This window comes from Loxodonta africana, chromosome 1 (assembly GCF_030014295.1).
Source record: "Loxodonta africana isolate mLoxAfr1 chromosome 1, mLoxAfr1.hap2, whole genome shotgun sequence".
Taxonomy (NCBI): Eukaryota; Metazoa; Chordata; class Mammalia; order Proboscidea; family Elephantidae; genus Loxodonta; species Loxodonta africana.
In genome coordinates this window covers 202654483-202677779 of record NC_087342.1, presented here as the reverse complement: position 1 = coordinate 202677779, position 23297 = coordinate 202654483, and the positions used below count along the sequence as shown (strand labels likewise).

At 37.4% G+C, this 23297-nt stretch overlaps 1 protein-coding gene across 6 annotated transcripts in view; it reads left to right on the top strand.

The window, feature by feature from the left end:
• Positions 1-707: 707 nt before the first annotated feature.
• HBS1L (HBS1 like translational GTPase) overlaps positions 708-23297 on the top strand; it is a 97406-nt gene continuing 74816 nt past the window's right edge. For 2 of the 6 annotated variants that reach the window (XR_010322940.1, XM_003404052.4), the window contains exons 1-4: positions 709-885; positions 4578-4643; positions 14064-14192; positions 17232-17426. Coding sequence is in view for 3 of the 6 variants with exons in the window: in XM_003404052.4 (XP_003404100.3) it covers positions 843-885; positions 4578-4643; positions 14064-14192; positions 17232-17426 (433 nt within the window). In the remaining 3 variants the exon portion in view is untranslated. The other 4 variants (XM_023555707.2, XM_064291080.1, XM_064291089.1 and 1 more) reach the window with 4 other exon arrangements.

Sequence of the window (23297 nt, the reverse complement as noted above, 5' to 3'; positions counted from 1 at the left end):
CTCCTTAGAGGCAAGGATGGAGAGACTATGTTGCATGTACTTTGGAGATGTTATCAGGAGGGACCAGTCCCTGGAGGACATCATGCTTGGTAAAGTAGACGGTCAGTGAAAAAGAGGAAGACCCTCAAGGAGATGGATTGACACAGTGGCTGCAACAATGGGCTCAAGCATAACAAGGATTGTGAGCGTGGTGCAAGACCTGGCAGTGTTTTGTTGTTGTACATAGGGCTGCTATGAGTCCGAATGATTTGACGGTACCTAAAAACAACTCGGTTAAAAACAACCCTTTTCCTTCTTTAAAGCTTGTACTAATTCTTATACCAAAGTTACACAAGTTTGTTGAATGCCTTTTATCTGCCTAAGTAGGACTCCAAAGTTGCACAAAACAAGGTCGCTGCTCCTGGTGAGCGCACAGTCAGCTTTTTCACTAGATTATCAGAAACCAAATTTGGAAAATAATCTGGAAGCTAGCACAATTCTGGGAATGACGCTCTCAATACTCGGTCAGACTACAAAAGTTCTATCAGTGAAATTCCGCGCCTTAGCAACCCCTGTCAGCCAACTTGTCTGTGGTCGTGATCACCCCAAAACTCCACCTCTATCTCTTGGGAGGAGGGGCGCCTGACTAAAGCCCGTGAGTGCGCATGCGTCTCCAGGGAGGTGGGCAATGACCCTGAGACGTTGCCGTCAGATAAGACGCTGCGCGTGCGCAAGCGCTCGCCGCAGAGGCCTGCCGGAAGCCAAGATGGCGCTTAGGTGGCCTGCAGGCCCCTGTTGGCGCTTTATCAATAACTGAGCGGGGTGTTTAGAAAGGGGTTGTTGTCAACGCCTCTTCTGTCGCCATGGCCCGGCATCGGAATGTCCGAGGCTATAACTACGATGAAGGTAGGTAGCAAAGCCGTGCCGGGACGCCTTTTTTCTGTTCCAGCCGGGATCGCAGCCTGTCACCGTCTGTTTCGATCTGTGAGTTCCTCGTCAGTGGTGCCAGTCTGGAAGTCGGGGGAAGCCCAGCGGAGGGAGGCACAACACAACAGGACGTCAGAGTACCAGCATATGGTGTAGTTACAAGTCCTCGTTTCTGCCTTCTGGGATTGATTTTATTTAGGCCGGGGGAGGTGCAGGACGGCGTCATAGGGGAAGGACTTTTCGTGAGGTTGGGATCCGGTGATATTTATGCACTCAAGCATTGTCACCTCTCCCTCCCATTGTTCCTTTCCTCTCAGTTCGGGCACGCACGTGGCTCTATTTCCCCTCTTCCGACTCTTTCAAAAATGTCCATGAAAGGGACAAACACCGACTGACTTAATGTTTACTTTCAGCTGGCCTGGTGTAATTGTATTGGATTTACATAGTAAATCTTTTGTGTATGTTCATACATATTTGGTGCAGAACCTGGCTTGAGCTATCTGATTAATTTATATTAAGTATAAATTTTTTTTTTTTGTATGAAGTTAGGTTAGAAAGTTCGGAGACCGTGGAAAAGATACATACTAGAAAGGCCCAAATAGCAAGTCGATCAGATGCTCTTGAGGTGTATACTCAGGTCTTAGCCGGTAATGCTCAATGTTAATTGTATTTTGAAATGAAAAAAGAAAACAAACAGTACTAGAAGAAAGAGGATATGGAAACGGACTTTTTGATTAAAAAAATGGAAAACAACAGCAACAAAAACCTGTATATGTGTGTACTCTAGGAGTTTAAAGGGAGTTGAAAATAGTTTTACAACATAACGTCTCTTTCTATACCATGAATAATTATAGGCATTACCAAGCCTCTTACAAACTAAAAATATTAACAGATATGAACGAATGTGGAAGATTAGTTAAAGAACTATTGCTTCATAAAGTACAGAACATTAAGTACTTAACAATGTTAATGGCTATTATTGGCACCCCAGTAGATTAATCGGGGAACATCACAATCTTCTAACCGTGCTGGAGGGCAGCTAACACGCTGCTGAATTTGGAGACTGTAATGCATATTAGGTTCCTGGTGTTCACCCCAGAATGGAGGAGTTTTTAAGGTTGAATCCAAGTATTGCTGTGGGCCACAGTTATCTGAGAAGTAGCTTTAGACTGCGAGATGTTTTTGCAATTATATAGAAGACGTGAATAGGCCTAATTGTACCCATTCATTTCTTGAATAGATATTTCCTCAGTCAACATTAATCGAGTGTCCAGGCACTGTTTTCTAAGCTTTGGAGACTGACAGTAAGGTATTTGAGGGTAGTTTTATGGGGGAGATTACAAGTAACAGATGAATAGAGTGTTAGAGTTGCTGCATAAAATTACAAAGTGATATGGGGCTATGTAAATAAAAAAAAAAAAAAATGAGGACACCTAATTCAGAATGGTTTGGGGCTTAAGCAGGATTTCTGTGTTAAGAAGGGCTTCCTGGAGGAGGTGGTGCTTCACCTGAGGGAGTGAGTGATAAGTCTCTTCTCACCTTGGCCACCTGAGGTCAAGTTGTCATGTTTTCTTTGAAACAAATGGTGACATCATAACCAAGCTGTTTCTATAGCGTAGGAAGTTTACCCCCCTTTCTTGCTTATAAAAGTTGTACTCATCTTCAGGGTCCAATTCATTTATCTTCTTCCCAGTTAAGCTTTCTCTTGGACTCAGAATAATAATTAAAATTTTTTCAAATGTAATATAATTTCATTAAAGAAAGTTTAAGGAAATAGAAATAAAATTACTCATTTAAGCTACCCAGACATTATCATCATTCAGAATTAATCCTTTGTGCTCCAAAACCTGTTGTTTCCCTATTTAACTCTCACTTTGTTTTTTTTTGGATAGTACTTTACATGACTGCTTCAGCTGTTCATCTAAAAGCCCCAGGAAGGCAAAATCCATGCTTTTATATTTATTTCAGTAGCTGGCTCAGTGCTTTACATGTAAATACTAAAATACTAAAGTTTGTTGAAGAAATTAGCCATTTTATAAAGATCCTAGGAAACCATTCTTTCAATCTTTTTATACGGATCAATTTTTGTATCAACAAACTGACCTAGTAAAAAAAAGATCCTTGTGTTTAATACCCAATTTTTTTGTGAATGGCCCATTATTTATTTGCTAATAAATTGTTATTTTCTAACTCAGGATTATGATGTAATAGTTTATTAAATGTTACATGTTTTTATCTGATAGTAGCACTTATCTAATTTTTCTTTGCCATAGCATTTGGTGTCAGCCTTTGAACATGGTGTTTCTGCTGCTCAGAATATACCCTCAGACACTAACAAGCTCTGTCCTTTTAGAATTGGTTTAGATATTATATTCCTGGAAATCCTTCCTTAGCCATGCACTTTAAATACTAGTTTGGTTGTATACGCTCCGAAATTGCTCTGTATTTCTCATGTCAAGCACTGTTCATATGGTTTTGTAATTGTCTGTGTTCCCCATTAAAGTTCAGGTTTGGAGAGGACTGGAAATGTGCCCATTGCTCACTGTTGAACCCTAAGTGTCTCTAATAGTCCCTGACATCTTGCTAGTGCTTGTCGAATGAATGAGTAAATATATTTTTGCCGGTATATTTATGTTCTTCGTGAAGTTTTTACTTCGATTCTTTAAAATCTATAAAAATAAAACATACTTTAATTTTAATAAATAAATACATGCCAAACATGTGTCGAGTATGGTTGGCTAGACAGTCTTGCCCTGAAGGAGCTTATATATTCATGGAGCAAAATAGGTGTAGTGCTTTGAAGACAATAAAATGGAAGAGTGTGCTAGACAGTAGAGGGATAGGGGAGAGGTGCTTGCTGTTTCACCTAGGGTAGTCAGGGAGAACTTGTGCAAAGAGGTGACAGGAGAAGGAACGGCCAGAAGGAAGGAAGAGCCCTCAGTCAACAGGAAACAAGGCAGTTGGTCTAGAGCAGAGTGAGCACAAGGCTATATGGGGTGAGCTGGTTTGTATAGTGGTGGTTGTTAGCTGCCATTGAGTCAGCCTCCCGGCTCGTGGCAACCCCATGCTCAAGGAGCTTAGACTATTGATTCATAGTTTTTTTGGCTGATTTTTGGAAGTGGATCACCATGCCTTTGTTCCTAATCTGTCGTAGTCTGGAAGCTCCACTGAAACCTGTTCAGCATCACAGACCTAGCTTTATATGAAGAAAAACTGCTTTCATGGTCAGAGTGCATACCCAGTGCTAGTGGGTTGTATAGAAAAAAGTACTTTTGGTTATAGATAGCACTTGGTGAAAAAGATGGATGGATGGCTTGTTAGAGGTTTTTGCCAGCACTGGAAAGACTCTTCAAGTATGTGGTCTGTAGGATTATTATTTATTACTATTATTTACTTCATGTTTCCCAATGGAGTAAAAACTTAAAAAAACTTAGTAAAACCTAATTAGCTTAAAAAGTGAATAACCATGTATGTCTTTATAAATACAGATTGTCAGGAAATGCCTATTATGTAGGGAAAGTTCTTCGAATTTTTGGAAAAATTTGGATTATTCCAGGTCCCTTTAATTTTGATGAGTAATTTATTTTGAAGAGAATTTAGAGGCCTTCTCATTAGTAACGAAAAATGTAAAAGAACTTATAAATGAATTTATCTCTTGTTTCTACTTTTAGATTTTGAAGATGATGATCTCTATGGCCAGTCTGTAGAAGATGATTATTGTATTTCTCCATCAACAGGTGAATTATTTTTAATAAATCGATTTCCATGATTTGGGCATTTAAAAATGTCAAGTAAATATTATTGTCATTCTGGAGTGTTTCATAAAAACACTAGAGTGCTCCATGAGACTGTAATAGCATGTTACATTAAAAAGATAATTATATTTTAATTTCTAAAGATGTATAAAATAAATTATTTACCCATAAAGAAAATTTAAAGTTTTAAGTTGTTTAACTTTAAATAACTTGAAGAAAACTCTGAAGAGTCTGGTTTTCCCGGTATTCTTTGCAACATGGTTTTAAATATGCAGTTAATTTAAAATATATTGATGTGCTAACTTAGTCATTAATGAGATTCTAAAACTTTTGGGGGCAGGTAGTAGTTTATTTTATATAGAATGGGGTATCTGACACATAGTAGGCCCTCAGAAATTTTGTGGAACTGAGTTTTTTTTTATTCTCTTAAATAATTGCAGAATTATTTATATAATTTCTGGAGCCTTGACTTCTTTTGCAACTATTCTGTACTGCTTGGATTCTTCCTTAGAAATAGGCAGAACTTTGGTTTCACGTTCTGTTGCAACTGCTCTATCTTCTTTTCCTACTGGAAAATTTTGGCTAGTATCTGGATTAGAAGTCTGTGTATAGGATCTCTTGAATATTAGACGTTGAGGTGCAATGCATAGACTTCCCATCATATCGAACTTTAGTTCATGTACTATTAGACAGTTTGGTAAATAAACCAAGTATGTGTATGTAGTTCAGACTTCTGTCAGAGTTACAACGTTATTTAGAGTTCTGATTCCTGTATGGTACCACACTCGAGCAGCACCTTCTGTCTTATTTGCAGAAAGATTTCTTCTCTGCCACGGTATAAGAAAAACGTTTCTATTTTCTTTCCAGTGAAGACAGTCTTTGATCGAAATCTTTCTCTTACTCTAATTTCCCTAATAATATACCTGTCTTCAAATTTCAGCCAAGTATATATAATTGGTTAAACCCCCCTACTAAATTTTGCTATACCATAAAGGTGGGAACAGTTTACATATAATTAAATGCAGCGTAAATGCAATTCATAAAACTCACTTTCCACATGTTTAAAGGTTTAATTAACATTACCTTCGAAAGTCCTTGTCTGCTGTCCTCTAAACTGTACTTACCTTAAACCGTGCCTGTATTAATCCCACTTTTACTTTCTAAAGACCAAATATATCCCTTTTGACTTCTGCCTAGAATTCTGTTCTTTATAAAGGCATAGGCGCTCCAGAAGTTGTCTTTAGCACCTCTACTCTTCCTGTAGTCTTTTTCCGTGTTACTTGCTATTCAGAAATGCATTTAGCTCTTTATAGAATTGCTTTTCTAGGTCAAGTTCTTCCCTCATCTAGCCTAATTTAGCCTGATCCTTCCTCTCTTCCTTTCGTATTTCATTGCTATCAGTTAGAATCCTGTCAGGAGATAGAAATTGTACCAGTTATTTTACCAGAGCTGTTGTTGTTGTCAAGCACCATCAAGTCAGTTCTGACTCCTAGCGACCCTATGTATAACAGAGTGAAACACTGCCCGGCCCTGTGCCATCCTCATAATTGTCGTTATGCTTGAGCCCGTTGTTACAGCCACTGTGTTAGTCCATCTCGCTGAGGGTCTTCCTCTTTTTTGCTGACCCTCTGCTTTACCAAGCGTGATGTCCTTCTCCAGGGACTGGTCCCTCCTGATAACATGTCCAAAGTATGTGACATGAAGTCTCACCATTCTTGCTCCTAAGGAGCATTCTGGCTATACTTCTTCCCAGATAGATGTGTTTGTTCTTCTGGCAGTCCATGGTATATTCAACATTCTTTACCAACACTGTGATTGAAAGGCATCAATTCTTCTTTGGTCTTCCTTATTCATTGTACAGCTTTCACATACATACTGATTGAAAACACTATGGCTTGGGTCAGGTGCACCTTAGTCCTTAAAGGGACATCTTTGCTTTTTAACACTTTAAAGAGGTCTCTTGCAGCAGATTTGCCCAGTGTGGTGTGTCGTTTGATTTCTTGACTGCCACTTCCGTGGGTGTTCATTGTGGATCCAAGTAACATGAAATCCTTGACAACTTTATTTTTTTCTCCATTTATCATGATGTTGCTTATTGGTCCAGCTGTGAGGATTTTTGTTTTCTTTTGTTGAAGCGTAATCCATACTGAAGGCTGTAGTCTTTGATCTCAGCAGTAAGTGCTTCAAGTCGTCTTCACTTTCAGCAAGCAAAGTTGTGTCATCTGCATAACACAGGTTGTTGATGAATGTTCCTACAGTCCTTCTTCATATAGTCCAGCTGCTCGGATTATTTGCTCAGCATACAGATTGAATAAGTATGGTGAAAGGATACAACCCTGAGGCATACCTTTCCTGACTTTAAACCATATAGTATCCCCTTGTTCAGTTGGAATGACTGCCTCTTGGTCTGTGTACAGGTTCCCCATGAGCACAATAAAGTTCTAGAATTACCATTCTTCACAGTATTATCCGAAATTTTTAGGATCTAGACAGTTGAATGCCTTTGCATAGTCAATAAAACACAGGTAAACATCTTTCTGGTATTCTCTGCTTTCAGCCAGGAGCCATCTGACATTAGCAATGATATCTCTCTGGTTCCACGTCCTCTTGAATCTGGTTTGAATTTCTGGGAGTTCCCTGTCGATGTACTGCTGGAACTGCTTATGCGTTATCTTCAGCAAAGTTTTACTTGCCTGGGATATTAATGATATTGTTCGATAATTCTGGCATTCTGTTGGATCACCTTTCTTTAGAATAGGCATACTAGAGAGGATTTAATATAAAATGTTAACTAACGTAGAGAACCAAAAAAAATTGCGAAAAGGACAACCAAAATATCAAGGAGGTAGTGACTGTAAGAAACATCTGCTGTCCCTAGAGCTAAGGGAACAAATTGAGGAAGTTGAAATATCCTATTAGAAGATGTGGAGGGGCTCCTTGGAGCTGAGACCTATGAGGAGAGGGTTTCGCTTTCCTGCTTTGCCTCTGAGGAGGGGGTTGCTGCATGACTAGTACTGGTGCCTGTGGAGGGACCTATGGAGTTGGGATTCAGGCTTTTGAAGAGAGGATTTTGGCTGGCTGGTAGGGAGTGGGAGGCATGTTGTAGCTGGTTTTATGAGTTTCAGAAATACTTCAAATTGATATTAATTGCTGCTACTAGAACAGACTGCTTCTGCAAGGTGAACAAGCTTTGCTGAGGTGATGCTGACAAGAACGAAACAAAAAGGAAGGAGCATGTCCCTTTCTCTTCCAGTCTCCTTTTAGAGCCCCCCATTGGCTGATCCTAAAAGGGATCCAGTTGTCAAAGAAGAGATGTGCTTTGCAGAGACTCTAGCCCAGTATCACAGAGCATCACAAAGCAGAGGGATGCGTTAGAACCAGTAGATGGTTTAGAGATTCAGAATGCATAGTTGGTAGTGATCTGGGATAAAAGAAATTTCATTTTTTCCAAGGAACCCCCTGGGTACTTGCCATTTGCAAGGTATTAAAAAAATTTAAGTTACAGTTGACTAGGTAACTTAAATTTCAGAGTTAATAACAAAGTGGTGTCTCAGCCCTATCCTCATGCACGTTGTAAGTGCAGTAGAGAGCATGCATACTGAGAAGACGATGTAGTGTGATAATTAGATTTGAGTTTATAAAAAATCTCTTCTGTATGGAGGTGGTGCTTGAGTAGATGTAGGTAGACTAATTAGGAGGCTATTCTAAAGGAATCTAAAGGACATAAGGATAATTTAGGACAGTGGTTCTCAAAGTCTCTGTACCAGCATCACCTGAAAATATGTTAGAAATGCAATTTTGGGGATCCCATCCCAGAGTCCAGAGTGTCTAGGGCTATATCCAGGAAGGGTTGGGGTCTTACCCCAGAGCCATTCCAGAGAGGGGCACAACTGGTTTAGCATGCTCTCCAGAGTATGTTGGTGCATGCTATTTAGAACCATTGTTTTAGGACAAGAGTGGTAGCAGTGAATTTGAAAATAAATATATTCAAGAAAGATAACCAGAATACTCCTTGGAAGCTAGGATGGTAAGACTTTGCTTACTTACTTTGGACGTGTCATCAGGAAATATCAATTGCTGGAAAAGGATATCATGTTTGGTAGAGGGTCAGTAAAGGCCAGTGAAACCCTCAGTGAGATGGAGTGGCACAGTAGTCAAAACGGGCTCAGGCATATCAAAGATCATGGAGATGACACAGTGGGTGATGTTTCATTCTGTTATACGTAAGGCTGCTGTGAATCAGAGCCGACTTGATGGCCAACTAACAACAACAAACTCAAGAGATAATTTATAGGCATTAAGGCCTCCAAAAGCAGCCGTGGTGGTGCAGTGGGCAGGCGCTCGACTGCTAACCAAAAGGTTGGCTGTTCGAACCTGTCAACCTTCAATAGGAGAAAGATGTGGCAGTTTGCTTCTATAAAAGTTTACAGCCTCGGAAACCCTGTGGGGCAGTTCTACTCTGTCCTGTAGGATCGCTGTGAGTTGGAATGGATTTGATGGCAATAGGTAAGGTTGGCCTGAGTCAGAATTGACTCTGTGGCAACTTAACAACAGCAATAAAATCTATAGGACTTGGAGATGGATTGAATATGGCTTGCATAAGGGTTGAACCCTTAGAGGTACTACTGAAAGAGATCCTAATGGTGCAGGTTAACTAACTCATTCCTTTTATCCAGCCTTATCTGGATTAAATAATATTTAACCTTGAATAGTGAGTTAACAGTATTCAAGGTTAAACATTTTTAGGTTGCTTTTCTGAGATTTGCATTTTATGGTTTAGCTTATTTGAGGACAGGGTCATAGTTAGGTTGACTTTATCCCTTTTAACTTATGTGCCTTGTGTGTAGTTTGCGTTTAGGAAAATCTGAATCTTTGAGAGTTTTTTTTGTTGTACATATCAAGAAGTTAACCACCATTATCAAAGCAGGAGATAGTTAAATGGTTTCATGTAAGTTTCATCTGTGACAAACTGATATTTTTAACCAAAGCATGTGGTTTTGGATGTGTTATTATTCAAAATTATAAAATAGCAGTAATACCAGATATTTTCTTATCTCCATTAGTATAATTGGTCTAGTCTTTCCTCTTTACTGAAATTATGAATAATTTTAGAAGATCACTTTCTGTTGCTGAAGGAGCAGCTAATGTTATTAGTAGATGATCATATTCATGTCTGAAGAATTCTGATAATTGAGTGACTTCAACAATTAATAGGAATTTCTCTGACATTCCTCAGCACACGTGTATGTTTTTGTACTCTGCTAGCACAATATTGCTGGTGGAAAGGTGACTGCTGAATGTTACAGCTTTTTTTTTCCTTTAGAAAGATTGCCCTTGATACTGAATATTGAACATGTCAAGGAGCTGGGGATAGCAAAAAAGTCTGTATATAAAACTTTATTTGAAGGATTATATATTATGCTTCAGCTAATAAGATTAGACGTTGTAATCCTTCTTCGGTCCATTGCAGTGCAAAACGTATATTGAGAATCAAGTATTACTAAAAAAAAACAAACAAACCTGTTTTAATATATTCATACATTAGTTTGTTATAAGACGGCTTGTTAAAAGTCCCATTCATACAACAATGCTACAACGTATGGAGAGTAAGGAAAATAATTTTATCTGAGGGAGTCTGGGAAGGCTTTTGGAAGGGGGTGGGATTGGGACTGGTAAATATGGGAGTAAGAATGGCATTTTGGGTAGAGGAAACAGGTTGAGCAGTGGCCTCTACGTGAGGCTTGTTTGGGGTGGCTCACAAAATTAATGCAAGTTGGAGCAGTAAAGAAGGCTGAAAAGGAAGTAGGGGCTGGTTTGTGGGAGACAGTATTTAATTCTGTGTGTGTAGTGTCATCCCACTGAAATTTTTTGAGTTAAGGGAAATAGTATTTTAAGAAAGTAGTTGATGACATTATGTAAAGGAGATGACTACAAGTGGTAGAGAGACCCTGGGTGGTGCAACCTATTAAGTGCTTGGCTGATAACTGAAAGGTTGGAGGTTAGGGTCCACCTACAGGCACCTCAGAAGAAAGGGCTGGTCATCTACTTAAAAAAAAAAAAAAATCAGCCATTTTAAACCGTGTGGGGCACAGTTCTGCTCTGACACATGTGGCCATCATGAGTCAGAGTTGACTGGATGGCAGCTGGTTCCTAACTTTGCATGGTGATAGGAATCAGCTGGGAGTAATTGTTAAAAATACAAATTCCTGGTGCAGTTCCAGCACCACTGAATTAGAATCTCCAGGGGAAGATGCCTGGGAAGCCCTGTCTTTAATGAGTGCCTCACATGATTTTTATTTTAAGGTGCTTGAGAAACAGTTTTAGGCAGTTTCAGGAGTCAGTTTTGAATTCTTTGAGCTTTTATGTTTGACAAATGCCTTAAGTTTTAAAAGTCAAGATGACTGTCTCATTTGCAGAAAGCAGTTCCATCAAAATTTGTGATTTAAATTTTTAGAAAAGGATAGCATTTTATGTTTATCCTTTTCTCACCATGTTTTTTCTCACGGCCCATTTTTGTATTGTGTTTGTTGCTTTTGGGCGCTCTCATTTCAGTTTCAAAGGTTTGGATCTTTTATCCTCTAGTAGGTTTTTTTTTTTTTCCCCAGCTGAGTTTTTATAACTCCCATCCCTGCCAAATCCAACCATTACTACTCCCAAAACAGCAGTCACAGTATAGGTTTCTGAGCTGGATTGGTATGGGTGTGTGTGTGTGTGTGTGTGTGTGTGTGTGTCTGTGTGTCTCTGTGTCTGTGTGTGTGTGTCTGTGTGTCTGTGTGTGTCTGTGTGTGTGTCTGTGTGTGTGTCTGTGTGTGTGTGTCTGTGTGTGTGTGTGTGTGTGTGTGTGTGTGTGTGTGTGTGTGTAGGAGATGGGAGGGTAGGAAAACGCCCCCCAGAAAAAAATATTTCCAGAAGGTAGAAAAGAAACTTATACATTGGTAACTTCCTCTTCCCGGTCAGTTTATTTCCTAAGTGAAACTTGTTGAGGGCAGTATCTGATTTCCTGCCTCACTTAATTTTTGATTTGTCTTATGATTCTTGCTCACAGTTCAGAGCTATGAGAGGAGGAAGATGGGGAAAATATATTTGTTACTTTTGTGTAATAGGCTAAATTGATTTTTTTACAGATTATTAAAGCCAGGAAGGTAGTTTGTAAATCACCAGACACAAAAGGTATTTTGGTCCAGTTTACATCTTTTGTACTACCACAATTTATTGACTCTAAAATGCCATGGATTATAAGATACAATATTTTATATACCACTTTTTTAAAAAAGGCTGTCAGTTTAAGTATTACATGATGCGGAGATGCCACTTGATTGTTAGAAGCATCCCTAATTCTGAGATTTTAATATGAGAAAAGAAGTGGTCATCATAGAGAATCTATGAAATGTCTCTTCTGCTGTTTGGTTAGCCATGCTGACTTCATTATAATAGTAATGTGTATGTTCTCCTTGCACAAGTCTTATCTTTAGAGAAAAAGTAAGGGTGTATGTATATATATATATATACAGCATAACGTGTGCATTTCTGGAAAACCTTGTCTTCAAAATTGTATACTAAAAATAACAACTAATGAGAAAAAAATAGTATCAGGACAGATTACTCAACTTGGAGAGTACTAACAAAAACAAAAATCTTCTTCTTAAAAATATTTGCACATTTGAAAAGAGATTAACTTTCTAGTAAAGTAACGTAGGACTTTACCTTTAAACAAAGATTGATAGAAGATTAAGGCTGAGGCTAGTGTATAATGTTGCAAAAACAAGTTGCTCAGGGAAATGGGAGAGCCAAGCAGTAAGCACTTCCAAAACAGGTTGCTTGGCCATGGGTGAGTCAAGAGAAATAACGTGGGGTGGTTTGTCATCAGATGCAGTGCCGTGTTCCTCTCTGGTTGCTGTTAATTAGAGTTTGCATCTGCTGTTGGAATCGACTCGATGGCATTGGGTTTGGTTTTTTTGGTTTATTACATGGTGATGCAAAATATTTAAGTGCTGGGGGAAAAAAATCTCATACACCAAAGCAACTTTGATGTTACCTCATCATTCCCCTATTTACCAATTGTTTTGAGCTAAATTTTGTTAGGGAAACTTGCATTATTACAGCAGAACAGATTGAAGCCTCTCAACTGCTCGTATTTCTGTTCATTCTGTTCTCCTTGTCCAAGATATCATCTCCCTCTTTTTCAGCTTTTTCTCTCTTACCTCTTTTATTGTAACTGCTCTAGTCTTTAGTGATTACTTACTCCTCTGTGCTTCTGCAACCACTCATTGGACTTTTCAAATATATTGTGTTTTTCTTCTTTGTCTTCCCTGCTAAATCTGTAAGACCATCAATTCATACTGTGCATACCACTATACCACTTATGGAGCCCTGGTGGTATAGTGGTTAAGAGCTCCGCTGTTAACCAAAAGGTCAGCCGTTCAAATCCACCAGCTGCTCCTTGGAAACCCTGTGGGGCAGTTCTGCTCTGTCCTGTAGGGTCGTTATGAGTTGGAACTGACTCGATGGCACCTAACAACAAAAACAACATACCACTTATGCCATTGGCTTCTGAATTTAGATGTTATATATAGGCCATAGCATTATATTGTATTCATTATCTATAAATATTGAATGTAGGTCGTTTCTTTTTTGTGGATACTACCTTCCTAAAAAACATGTACAAAAGTCAAATGTGGGAACTCTTAGCAGTGGACTTAAGGTCTTACATGTTCTTCCAGAAAGCTAACTAATATAAAATCCCTAATACCATCTTGCCTTTAGAATACTATGTCTATACTTATTTCTTTCTTAACATAGTCTTTAATTGTATTTCTTCTCAACTAAACAGTCTCTAAGATTAAGTTCAATGGGCATCTGAGTATAGAGTGTCAGTGTATGATTGAAAGTATCAGTTGTTCGTAAGCTAAGGCCAGTCCATTTCTCGGTGGACTCTTTGATTCATGTAAAATGAACAATCTTGGAAAGTGAAAATTAACCTCTTCTGTTTTTAGTGTTTTCTTAATTATGCAAATAAGCAAGTTGTGTGGTTTGAAATATATGTATCAAAGAAAAAAGAATCTCAGGAAAGAGGAGTAATAGGCAAGGATGAGATAATTAAAAAGGTAGTTATTGGAAAGGTTGAGAAAGTAGGTTTAGTGGCATGGTCTTAGAGACTGGGGGAAAGAAAGGAGAAGATTATGAGAAGTTAATGAGTAGTTAGTAAGGACATTTGAGCTGAATTTTGGTTATGATCTGTTTTATCTTTTTTTTTTAATCCATTGGTGTAGAATGTGGGTAGCTGTCTGAATGTAGTAGATCTGTAGTTTTAATTTTTACTTTACGTTTTGTAAAAAACAAGTGTTAGTGCTCTTTGTAGGGAATGGCTATGCTACAGCATTCTATAATCATTTTATATTCTAGCTGCTCAGTTTATTTATTCAAGACGTGACAAGTCTTCAGCTGTCGATACAGGAGAAGAATATGATTATGAAGATTTGAAAGAGTCTTCCAAATCCCCTTCAAACCATCAGCTAAGTGGAGTTGATCAAGGTACAATGAAAGTGGTGTATCTGTGTTCTTTATCTGAAAATGAATGATAACCAATATACTAGAATTAATCAGTTTTATTGTGATTATTCATAATTGTGACTGGGCAGTAATGATACAAAAGTGTATTTTCTAGGGAAATTTACATTTTGTTAAGTATAATTTGTGAGGAGTGTGTTTAACTATATGGTTGAAAGTTAATTGTATAGCTATTGTTGAGTAACCAGAATTTTTAATTGAACTATCTTCTTTCATCTTTTCCATAGGAGAAACTCCAGTGATTTGTTATGAGAATTTTTTAGGAAATATTTACTATTTCATAAGCTCTATGTGGAGTTTAGATTAGATTACAGAAGCTCCTTTACTTAAAAAGACATTAGGCTCCAAAAGGCTTTTTTTTTTTTTAAAACTTAACCAACTTTACGGTTACAGCTGGGCACTTAACCACTGCGCCACCAGTGCACCTTAAGGTCAAAGTAATTACTATATGAGTGTCCTGATTGTTCACATCTGTGCTGTATATATTAATTTTCAGGAGAGAGCTTGTAAATGGTAATGACGTTGGTCCTGAGTTTGCTGCTTCTCAACTCTTAAACATTTTAATAAAGATATTTTGTATTTTGGCTTTCTTCTTTTGCAAATAAATTTGAAATATGACATTGCTTCACACACATCATTGAAACCATAAATTAATAACGAATGTAGTAGAATTAAAATGACCAGGTATAACAGTGATGCCATCTGTTGACTGTTAGCACAGCTGAGCTGATTTGCTCTGTCTGTGGGGTATGGCTTTGTTCTATAAATGTTTTTAAATTGAAAATCTATAACTTAATTTGAAATTAGAAAGAAGAAATGTATAAATTTGAGAGTTGATCTTTGAATAAACCAGCAGGATTTATACCAGCTGTCAGCCACATTGAAAAAAATGGAGAGAAAGCACAAATGTACAAAATTAGAAAGGAGAAAGGGGACCAACAGTTACAGCAGAAATAAAAAAAATTTCTTTATCAACTCTGCAAATGCATTTTAAGACTAGAGAAAAGTTTGTAGAAGAGCTTTTATATAAACTCTTCATCAGTATCTAATTTTTAAAGAAAGTGTTATAGTGACCACACTGTGATGAGAGGGTGGGAATAGAGTAGAAGTTGTATCTTTATCTTCTGTGCCTCAGTGGACAATGATTAAGAAGTTATGAAATTCAGAGTTATGTTTGAGGAGAAAAGTTCCCAGCTGAAACACGTAAGTAGTTGCATGTTGACAGTAATAATGATTGTAAACAAAAAAATTTGCCATTGAGTTGATTCTGACTCATGTTGACCCAAAGTGTGTCAGAGCAGAACTATGCTTCATCGGGTTTTCAATGGCTGCGATCTTTCGGAAGTAGATCACCAGGCCTTTCTTCCTGAGGTGTCTCTGGGTGGATTCAAACCGCCAACCTTTCCTTTAGTAGTCAAGTGCTTAACTGTTTGTGCCACCCAGGAATTTCAGTAATGATTGTTGCTAACCTGTACTGAGTGCTTTTCAGGTACTGTTCTAAGTGTGTTCAGATATTAAGATATTTAATCTTCATAACAGTGTTATGTGGTAGCACAGGTATTGTCCTCATTTTACAGGGAGGGCAATGAGACACAGAATTAATTTGCTCAAGATTATATCAGCTAATAAGTAGCTTTGGGGTATGAGCCAAGATAGGCTGACTCCAGCCTCTACTCTTAATCCCCTCACTATGCTGCCTTTTTATATAGGAAATAGTTGCTGTAATTAATTAGAAGAGGCCTTGATACCAGTTAATAGTAAAGTTTTCTGTTCAGTTCAATAATTTATTTATCCAATAAAACCCATTGTTGTTGAGTTGATTATGACTCATAGCGACCCAGTAGGACAGAGTGGAACTGTCCATTTGAACTGCTGACCTTTTGGTTAGCAGCTGTAGCACTTAACCACTGTGCCACCAGGGTTTCCATTTATCCAATAGTTACTATTTTTCAGGTACAGTTTATTAGCCTAAATTTAATCTTGGACTAAGCAAAACAGAATTAGCCAAATATTTGAGGAACTTATTTTTAATAATTTAAAAAGGGAACCATGGAAAAAACTACCAAGAGAATTTTTTTTTTTTTAAAGGAAGAGTATTGCCAATAGGTTCCTTGTTCAACATGTAATAATATAAAATGTAATATAAATTGTATTCTGTGAAATGGTTTCACAGAGTAGGGAATCTGCCAACTTAGTGGTGCAATGATTTTCAGTCTTCTTTATAAATTAGAATTTACCTGATATTTCTAGCTCCTAGAGTTATTGTGAGGAGTACAAAAGGAATGTATATAGAAGTGTTTTGAAAATTGTCAGGTATCATATAAAGATAAATTAACAGAATCATTCATTTATTCATTGGACCCTAGGTTCTGGAGATACAAAACCTTGGCTGTCATGAATTTGCATCATTAATGAGTATCATTAATGATTACTCTTTTATAATGAAGTAGTATTCAAAAAATGAAAATCTCTAGGTTTTAGTTCAAGTTTTAATTTTTTTAATTTTAAAAATAAATGTACATACTCTTTTTGATTTACTGGACTTCCTTATTCTTATGGCGTTTTTATATTAGATCACCTCCCCCATTTTTTAAGAATCATTAAGGGTGATTGTGCAGGGACTGTGATGGTTCAATGAGAGACTTCTCACCTTCCATGTGGAAGACCCGGGTTTGATTACTGGCCAATACAATCCCTGCACAGCCACCACCCGTCTGTCAGTGGAGGCTTTCATGACAGGCTAGAAAGAAGGGTCTGGCAATCTCTGTCCGAAAACCAGTCAGTGAAAACCATATGGATCACAACGGTTTGATCAATCAAGGGGATGGTGTAGGACCAGGCAGTGTTTTGTTCTATTGAGTCAGGGGCTGACCTGATGGCAGTTACCAACAACAAGGATGATTGTTGCCAGTAAGAGTATTGCCAATGCATACATTGTTCAACGTGTAACAGTGTAAAATGGCACCATTTAGTATAGCTTTTAATTATTGTTGTCTGTTTTAGCTTGTCTTTATTCATCCCTCGATTGCATGAGAGAGGTACTTGGAGATGCTGTACCAGATGAAATATTGATTGAAGCAGTTCTAAAAAACAAGTTTGACGTGCAGAAGGCTTTGGCAGAGGTTCTGGAACAAGATAAAATACAGAACTTGAAGGTCAAGAATGTGGGAGCAGTGTCTTCAGGGAAAATAGCAAAAGGTATGCCTTTACTTACTCTTTTATAGTTATTTTAGAGTTAATGCTTAAAAAGGTTTGTTTTGTCTTGAGCTATTAAGGTAAATGAGCAGAAAATTTTATATGTTACAGTTAACTCTCAATTATTATCAATTGATTTTCTAGTTTATGAATTTCTAAGCTGAGACCTGTGTTCCCTGTCTTTTATTATAGCCTGTTTTTTAGGTTATTTCACTTTTTTGTTTGCATAGCTAACAGAACATGTCGTTCTTGTTGGGTGCTGTTGAGTCAAGTCTGCCTCCTAGCAACCCCATATGACAGAGTAAAACTGTCCCATAGGGTTTTCTAGGCTGTAATCTGTATGGAAGCAAATTGCCAGGTCTTTCTTCCTTGGAGCCACTCAGTGGGTTCGAACTGTCAGCCTTTCTGTTAGCAGCCTTTCAGTTAGGGCTCACTTAACAGAACATTAAAAAAAAAAAACAAAAAACTCAAACCCGTTGCCGTTGAGCTGATTTCAACTCATAGTGAATTTGTAGGGCAGAGTAGAACTTTACAGAAGTAGCCTGCCACAACTTTCTCCTGCGAAGCAGCTGATGGGTATGAACTACTGACCTTTCGGATAGCAACCGAATGCTTAACCACCGCACCACCAGGGCTCTTCCTTAACAGAACACAGAGGAAATAAAATCAGATAAAAATAAGACAAGGCAATTTTTGCTTCTTATTAGTAGCTTAGAGAGTTTGTATTATTATTATTTTTTTAATCTCTTAGTGAGACAAGACTAGGAAATTAATAGCCAGCCAATTGATGCCAAAAAATCCTTTTATGTTTATAACACCAAAACCTACCTCACTTCTGTCAAGTTGATTCCAACCCGTAGTGACCCTGTAGGACAGAGTAGAACTGCCCCTATAGGGTTTCCAAGGCAGCAGATCTTTAAGGAAGCAGGCTGCTACAGCTTTCTCCTGTGGAGTGGCTGGTGGATTTGAACCCCTGACCTTTTGGTTTGCAGCCGAGCACTTTAACCACTGCATCACCGGGGCTCCTTTTTATATCACGTATAAATACAATTTAACTTTACTTAAATATCATTAAATATATCATAATTGTATAACTCTTGCTTTTCATATGCAGCTCTTTAGTTTTAGATTTGTGGAATTTGGGATTAGATGCGGAATTTAGTGGATGTAAGGATATTGAGTTACCTTTATAGTAATTGGTGTGACGTCTGTCAGTAGGAGCATGCTGATCTGTTAAAGATAAATAACTGTAAATGGGTTGATGTTTCTTGTAACTCGGGCTGGATTTTTGCCACAAGAAGGTTGCATACAGTCTGTTAGCATGAAATGAAAGTCGTTTCTTTGTGCATTATTAACTGACCAGGTACAGGAACGAGTCTGTATTAAAAAGCAAATCCCAGATCGTGGTAGGAATTATAAGGTGCTATTTGTTTGCCTGTTCGTTTTTAATGTGGTAAAAATACAGAAAAAGACGATCCCAGTTCTTTTTATTGATTTCTTAGAAGTTTTGAATATGAGACAACCCTGGCTATAATTTAAGCATGTTAAAACCTCACATTGTGAGATTTATGAAAATTAGAACATTGACTAACTGAGCACTTATATTTGGATTTATTGGTGAACATAGTATGAAGGTACTTTAGATGGTTAAAGGGAAGTAACAATTTTTTGTCCTTTAGAGAGTGTTCAAATAATGTTAAATAATGATCAAGTATCACTTTATTCATGTCAAAAGAAGCATTTGGTAATTAAATGCCTCATTTCATGTTTCCTTTTGGTTGCTGTGACTGTCTCCTGAATATGTCAACCTATTCATCTGAAAATCAATGGCTATTGTAAGGTAAGGAGTCTTACTTTCTCCCTCTGAAGTTTCAGCTGATAATGTTCAAAGCTGTTGTCCTTCATCAGTGAACCATTTGGATTCTAGTAGTACTCCCTGTGATTTTTCTGGCCCAGTAGCGAAATGTGGATTATATCATAACTCTCCAGTTGTACCAAGTCACTGTTTACTCCATAAAAAAAAGAAACTTGACAGACCTAAAAGTGAAAAGAAACTAGAATCATGTAAGTTAACAGAAGAGCTGTCACTGGCTGACCTAATTAATGATATGCCAAGAGATCCATTTCATGAATCTCGGGAAAGTCAGCCATCAGTCAGATTATCAGCCACAGACCGCCTGGAAGGTCTGCTTCCAAAGAGTCTAGATGCTGGCTTGTTAGGACCTCATGCATCTGAGTGTGTCCCCAGAGGTGATACTGAGTTCAAAGGAATACCAGATTTAAAGTTATTGATGATAAAGAACACACCTAATAAATCTTTATTTGTTCAAAATAAGTCACTACCTGATTTCCAAAACATTCCAGTACAAAACAGTTTAAGAAATTTAAATAATCCTTCACATTTAACTAGCTCTTTGGAAAATATGACTCTTGATAATTTGAATGCTAGTAAAAAGACTGAATTTGGAAGTGTTCCTTTAGTTGAACAAAGTACTACGAATTCCATTTTAAAAAAAGACAGTGTGCAGTTTTCTCAATATGAAAGCCCATCCCTAGCTGAGCTATGTCAGGAGCACAAAGAAAACAACGCAGACCAATGCTTTACTTCACCTGAGCTTTGTAACCCGTCATCTGCCAGTTTCACGGATCTAAGTTTGGGATCCTTTCCCCTGTCGCAGCTCTCAAATCGGTATCAGTCTTCAGCTGGAATATCAGAATTAACAGGATCTCTGTCATCTTTGGCATTTTGTAAAGCTTCTCCTACAAGAGACCTCAATAATTTGTCACTGTCTGATTTGATTGCTGAAACCATTGATGTAGACAAATCTCAGATTAAGAATGATTGCTTTAAGTTCAGTTTATCTGAAATGAGGCCCTCTGGGATAGATTCAAATATTGATCTTAGTGTTCTTATAAAAACCCCAGATTTTGTTCCAAAATCTGTAGTGGACCAATCAACTGCACCAACACCAGGAATTAAAGTTATGAGTTCAAAGTTAGGGAAAAACTCCAGTTCTGCTAAGGACAGTAAGAAAAACAGTAAAGGCTCTCTGACTAGGAAACTACCTTTCTCTCTCTCTTGGACCAAGGCTCTTGCTGCTAGACCTTCAGCTTTTGCTTCAACATTGTGTCTTCGTTATCCTCCAAAAAGCTGCAAGCGACACACCCTTAATCTCTATAAGGCTTTTCTTTATAGTAGACAGGTTCAGGACATAAAGGACAAAGAAAAAAGCCCTCTTATAGTAATAACACCATTTGACTTCAAATCAGCATCTCCCGATGACATCGTGAAAGCTAATCAAAGGAAAGCTTTTACCAGAGAATAGTAATGAAAAGAAAACTTGATAACTGTTGTAGAGCTTTCTATTTTAAATCCATTTAAAAGCTTTTATAGATCACTTTATATTATGGGATTCAAGTTGTAATTTTTATATTAAAATTGTCTTCAGTGAGTTGATAACAGCTTTAATTGACATGTATTTTTGCACTGAATTTTTTTTTAAAACTGTGTCTTCTTTAGTGATAACTGCTTTATTTAAGCTGATAGCCTATAACGGGTGTCTGTTTACAAAGTACATATGATGATATTGTGAAATCAAACCTCAGATATTTTTGTTTGAAATATTCAACTTGATACATTTTTACAATGAGATGTTTTCTTTTATAAAATATTTTTGTGCTTTTTTTCTTAAGCAAAAATGCTACCACTTGGCTTTAATTATAGTTCGGTGATGAAGATTTTTCTTCTATGTGACATAGCACAACTAAGACATATTTTAAAATATTGCTGGTATGATTCCCAGTTTCATTATTTTTCTGAAGGTAAATACTAAATTTTTCTAATAGAAAATCTTAAAATTCTTGACTTTTAAGAATACCGTGGAGGTTGTTGAAATGCATTTTTGATGATAACAAAATGAAAACTCTTTAAGGGACCATGTACATACTAAAGTTGGAATAATTATTTTTTATACATTTTTGAAACCATTTGTCCTAAACGCACATTTTAAAATAAATATATGGAAAGTGTTTTCAAGCATGGTTGCATATTCTTTGAATAGACAGTTTATCAGATTTCATTAACTTTTTCTTTACCCTAGATAGTGAAACGTGGAGTTTTCCGTTTTTGCTCCTGACAGCTGTAAACTCCACAACGGCAAAGTTTCAGCAATGACAGACCTAATAAAAGCGCTTCTCATCACCCTTTAAAACAGTGTTCCTCAACTAACAACCAGAATCACTAGGAACATTTTTTTCAAAACACAGATTTGGGAATGTGTATTTTGAAAATGGTCCCCAGGTGATTCTGATATGTTCTTCTACTTGAGAAACACCGCCCTAGAGAAAGAAGTTGATAGAAAGGAAGGGCTTATTAATGTGAAGAAAAATACCTGGCCAACTTGAATTCATAATTCAGACAGTCTGGTAATCACAAATACCAAAGAAAATTGCTAATTAGGAATTATGGTCTTTTATATAAAAAAGATGCTGCTACTGTATTAGTATTTCTTGCAGAAAACAATTTAAAGTGTTATTTCTTAATGAAAATAAAATATCAGACCCTTTCCCAGTAAGAATGTTGACTCGACAGCCCTGTGTTTTTTGTTTTTTTTTTTTCCCAGTAAAGAATTATTTTTCTTTGGCAGCTATTTAAATATTTTGTATTTCTTCTTGTTTTTGTTTATTTTCAGAAAAAGACATTTCAGTGTTTTTAGCTGTGTTTGGTGTTTTTATATCCAGTATTTTGGTGGGAAAGCTTAAGATGGCATTGTGACTTCATTGTTCTTATCCAAACACTTCTTTATTTCTTGTGATGTCTTACAAGCTTTTTTTCCTAATTGCATGCTTCATTGCAAATAATACTGATACTTAGGAAGTCATACAGATCACAAGCTGTATTTTATGATCATTTTTAAAGTTTGGATTACCCCACTACCTGTTTTGTTTTTCTGCTCTTGAACCTTGATCAAACATTTTAGTGATTTTGAACTCTTGATACATGATCCATTAACTAGATCTTATATGTAGGCGATCTCCAACTTAGAAATGAATTGTAGCCTAAGAGTTTGAAACTGATGATAATTCCTGGTAGATTGAGTGTTACATGAGTGGTCCACTTTGCACATGAATCCACAAATACTTATTTAATCCGCATTGAAGTTGAAGTATTACTATTTTACCTTTTTTCATAATAAACTAATTTTCAGGTTGAAATATAATACTACTTTAGCCATCTGGTGGCATAGTGGTTAAGTGCTACAGCTGCTAACCAAAAAGGTCTGCAGTTCGAATCCACCAGGTGCTCCTTGGAAACTCTGTGGGGTGGTTCAACTCTGTCCAGTAGGGTTGCTGTGAGTCGGAATCGACTCAATGGCAACGGGTTTGGTTTGGTTTGGTTTTTAGCCATCTAGCACACTTTGTAGAGTGAACTCTAGGTTTTTCTATGTTGGCTGATAAGGACTTATGAGATTATTTCTGTGGGAAAGAAACAATTCTATGTTACAGGATGATAAGGAAAGGCAACAATATTCTAAATAAATTTCCAGTCTCCCTTTTTCCCTGGCATGGCTACCAGCCCATTAGGCAGGTACATGATACGTACTTGCCCTGTTGCCTAAGGCAGTGTTACAGTTTCTGAGGTTCAGAGGGTGGAAGCAAGGAGACCTCCATGCCACCCTGGACATTTGGTTCTTGGTAAAAGGGTACACTCCTTGTGATGGTGATTCTTTGCACTAAGTGCGTGTTTTCCACCGTTGGCTGCCATTTAGTGATTCACTGCTGTTTCGGTAACCCAGGTATGTCGAGTGTTTTGGTTCAGTTCACATACATCAGTTTTCAGGTGCAGAACCACTTTTATTTGTATTCTGATCAAGT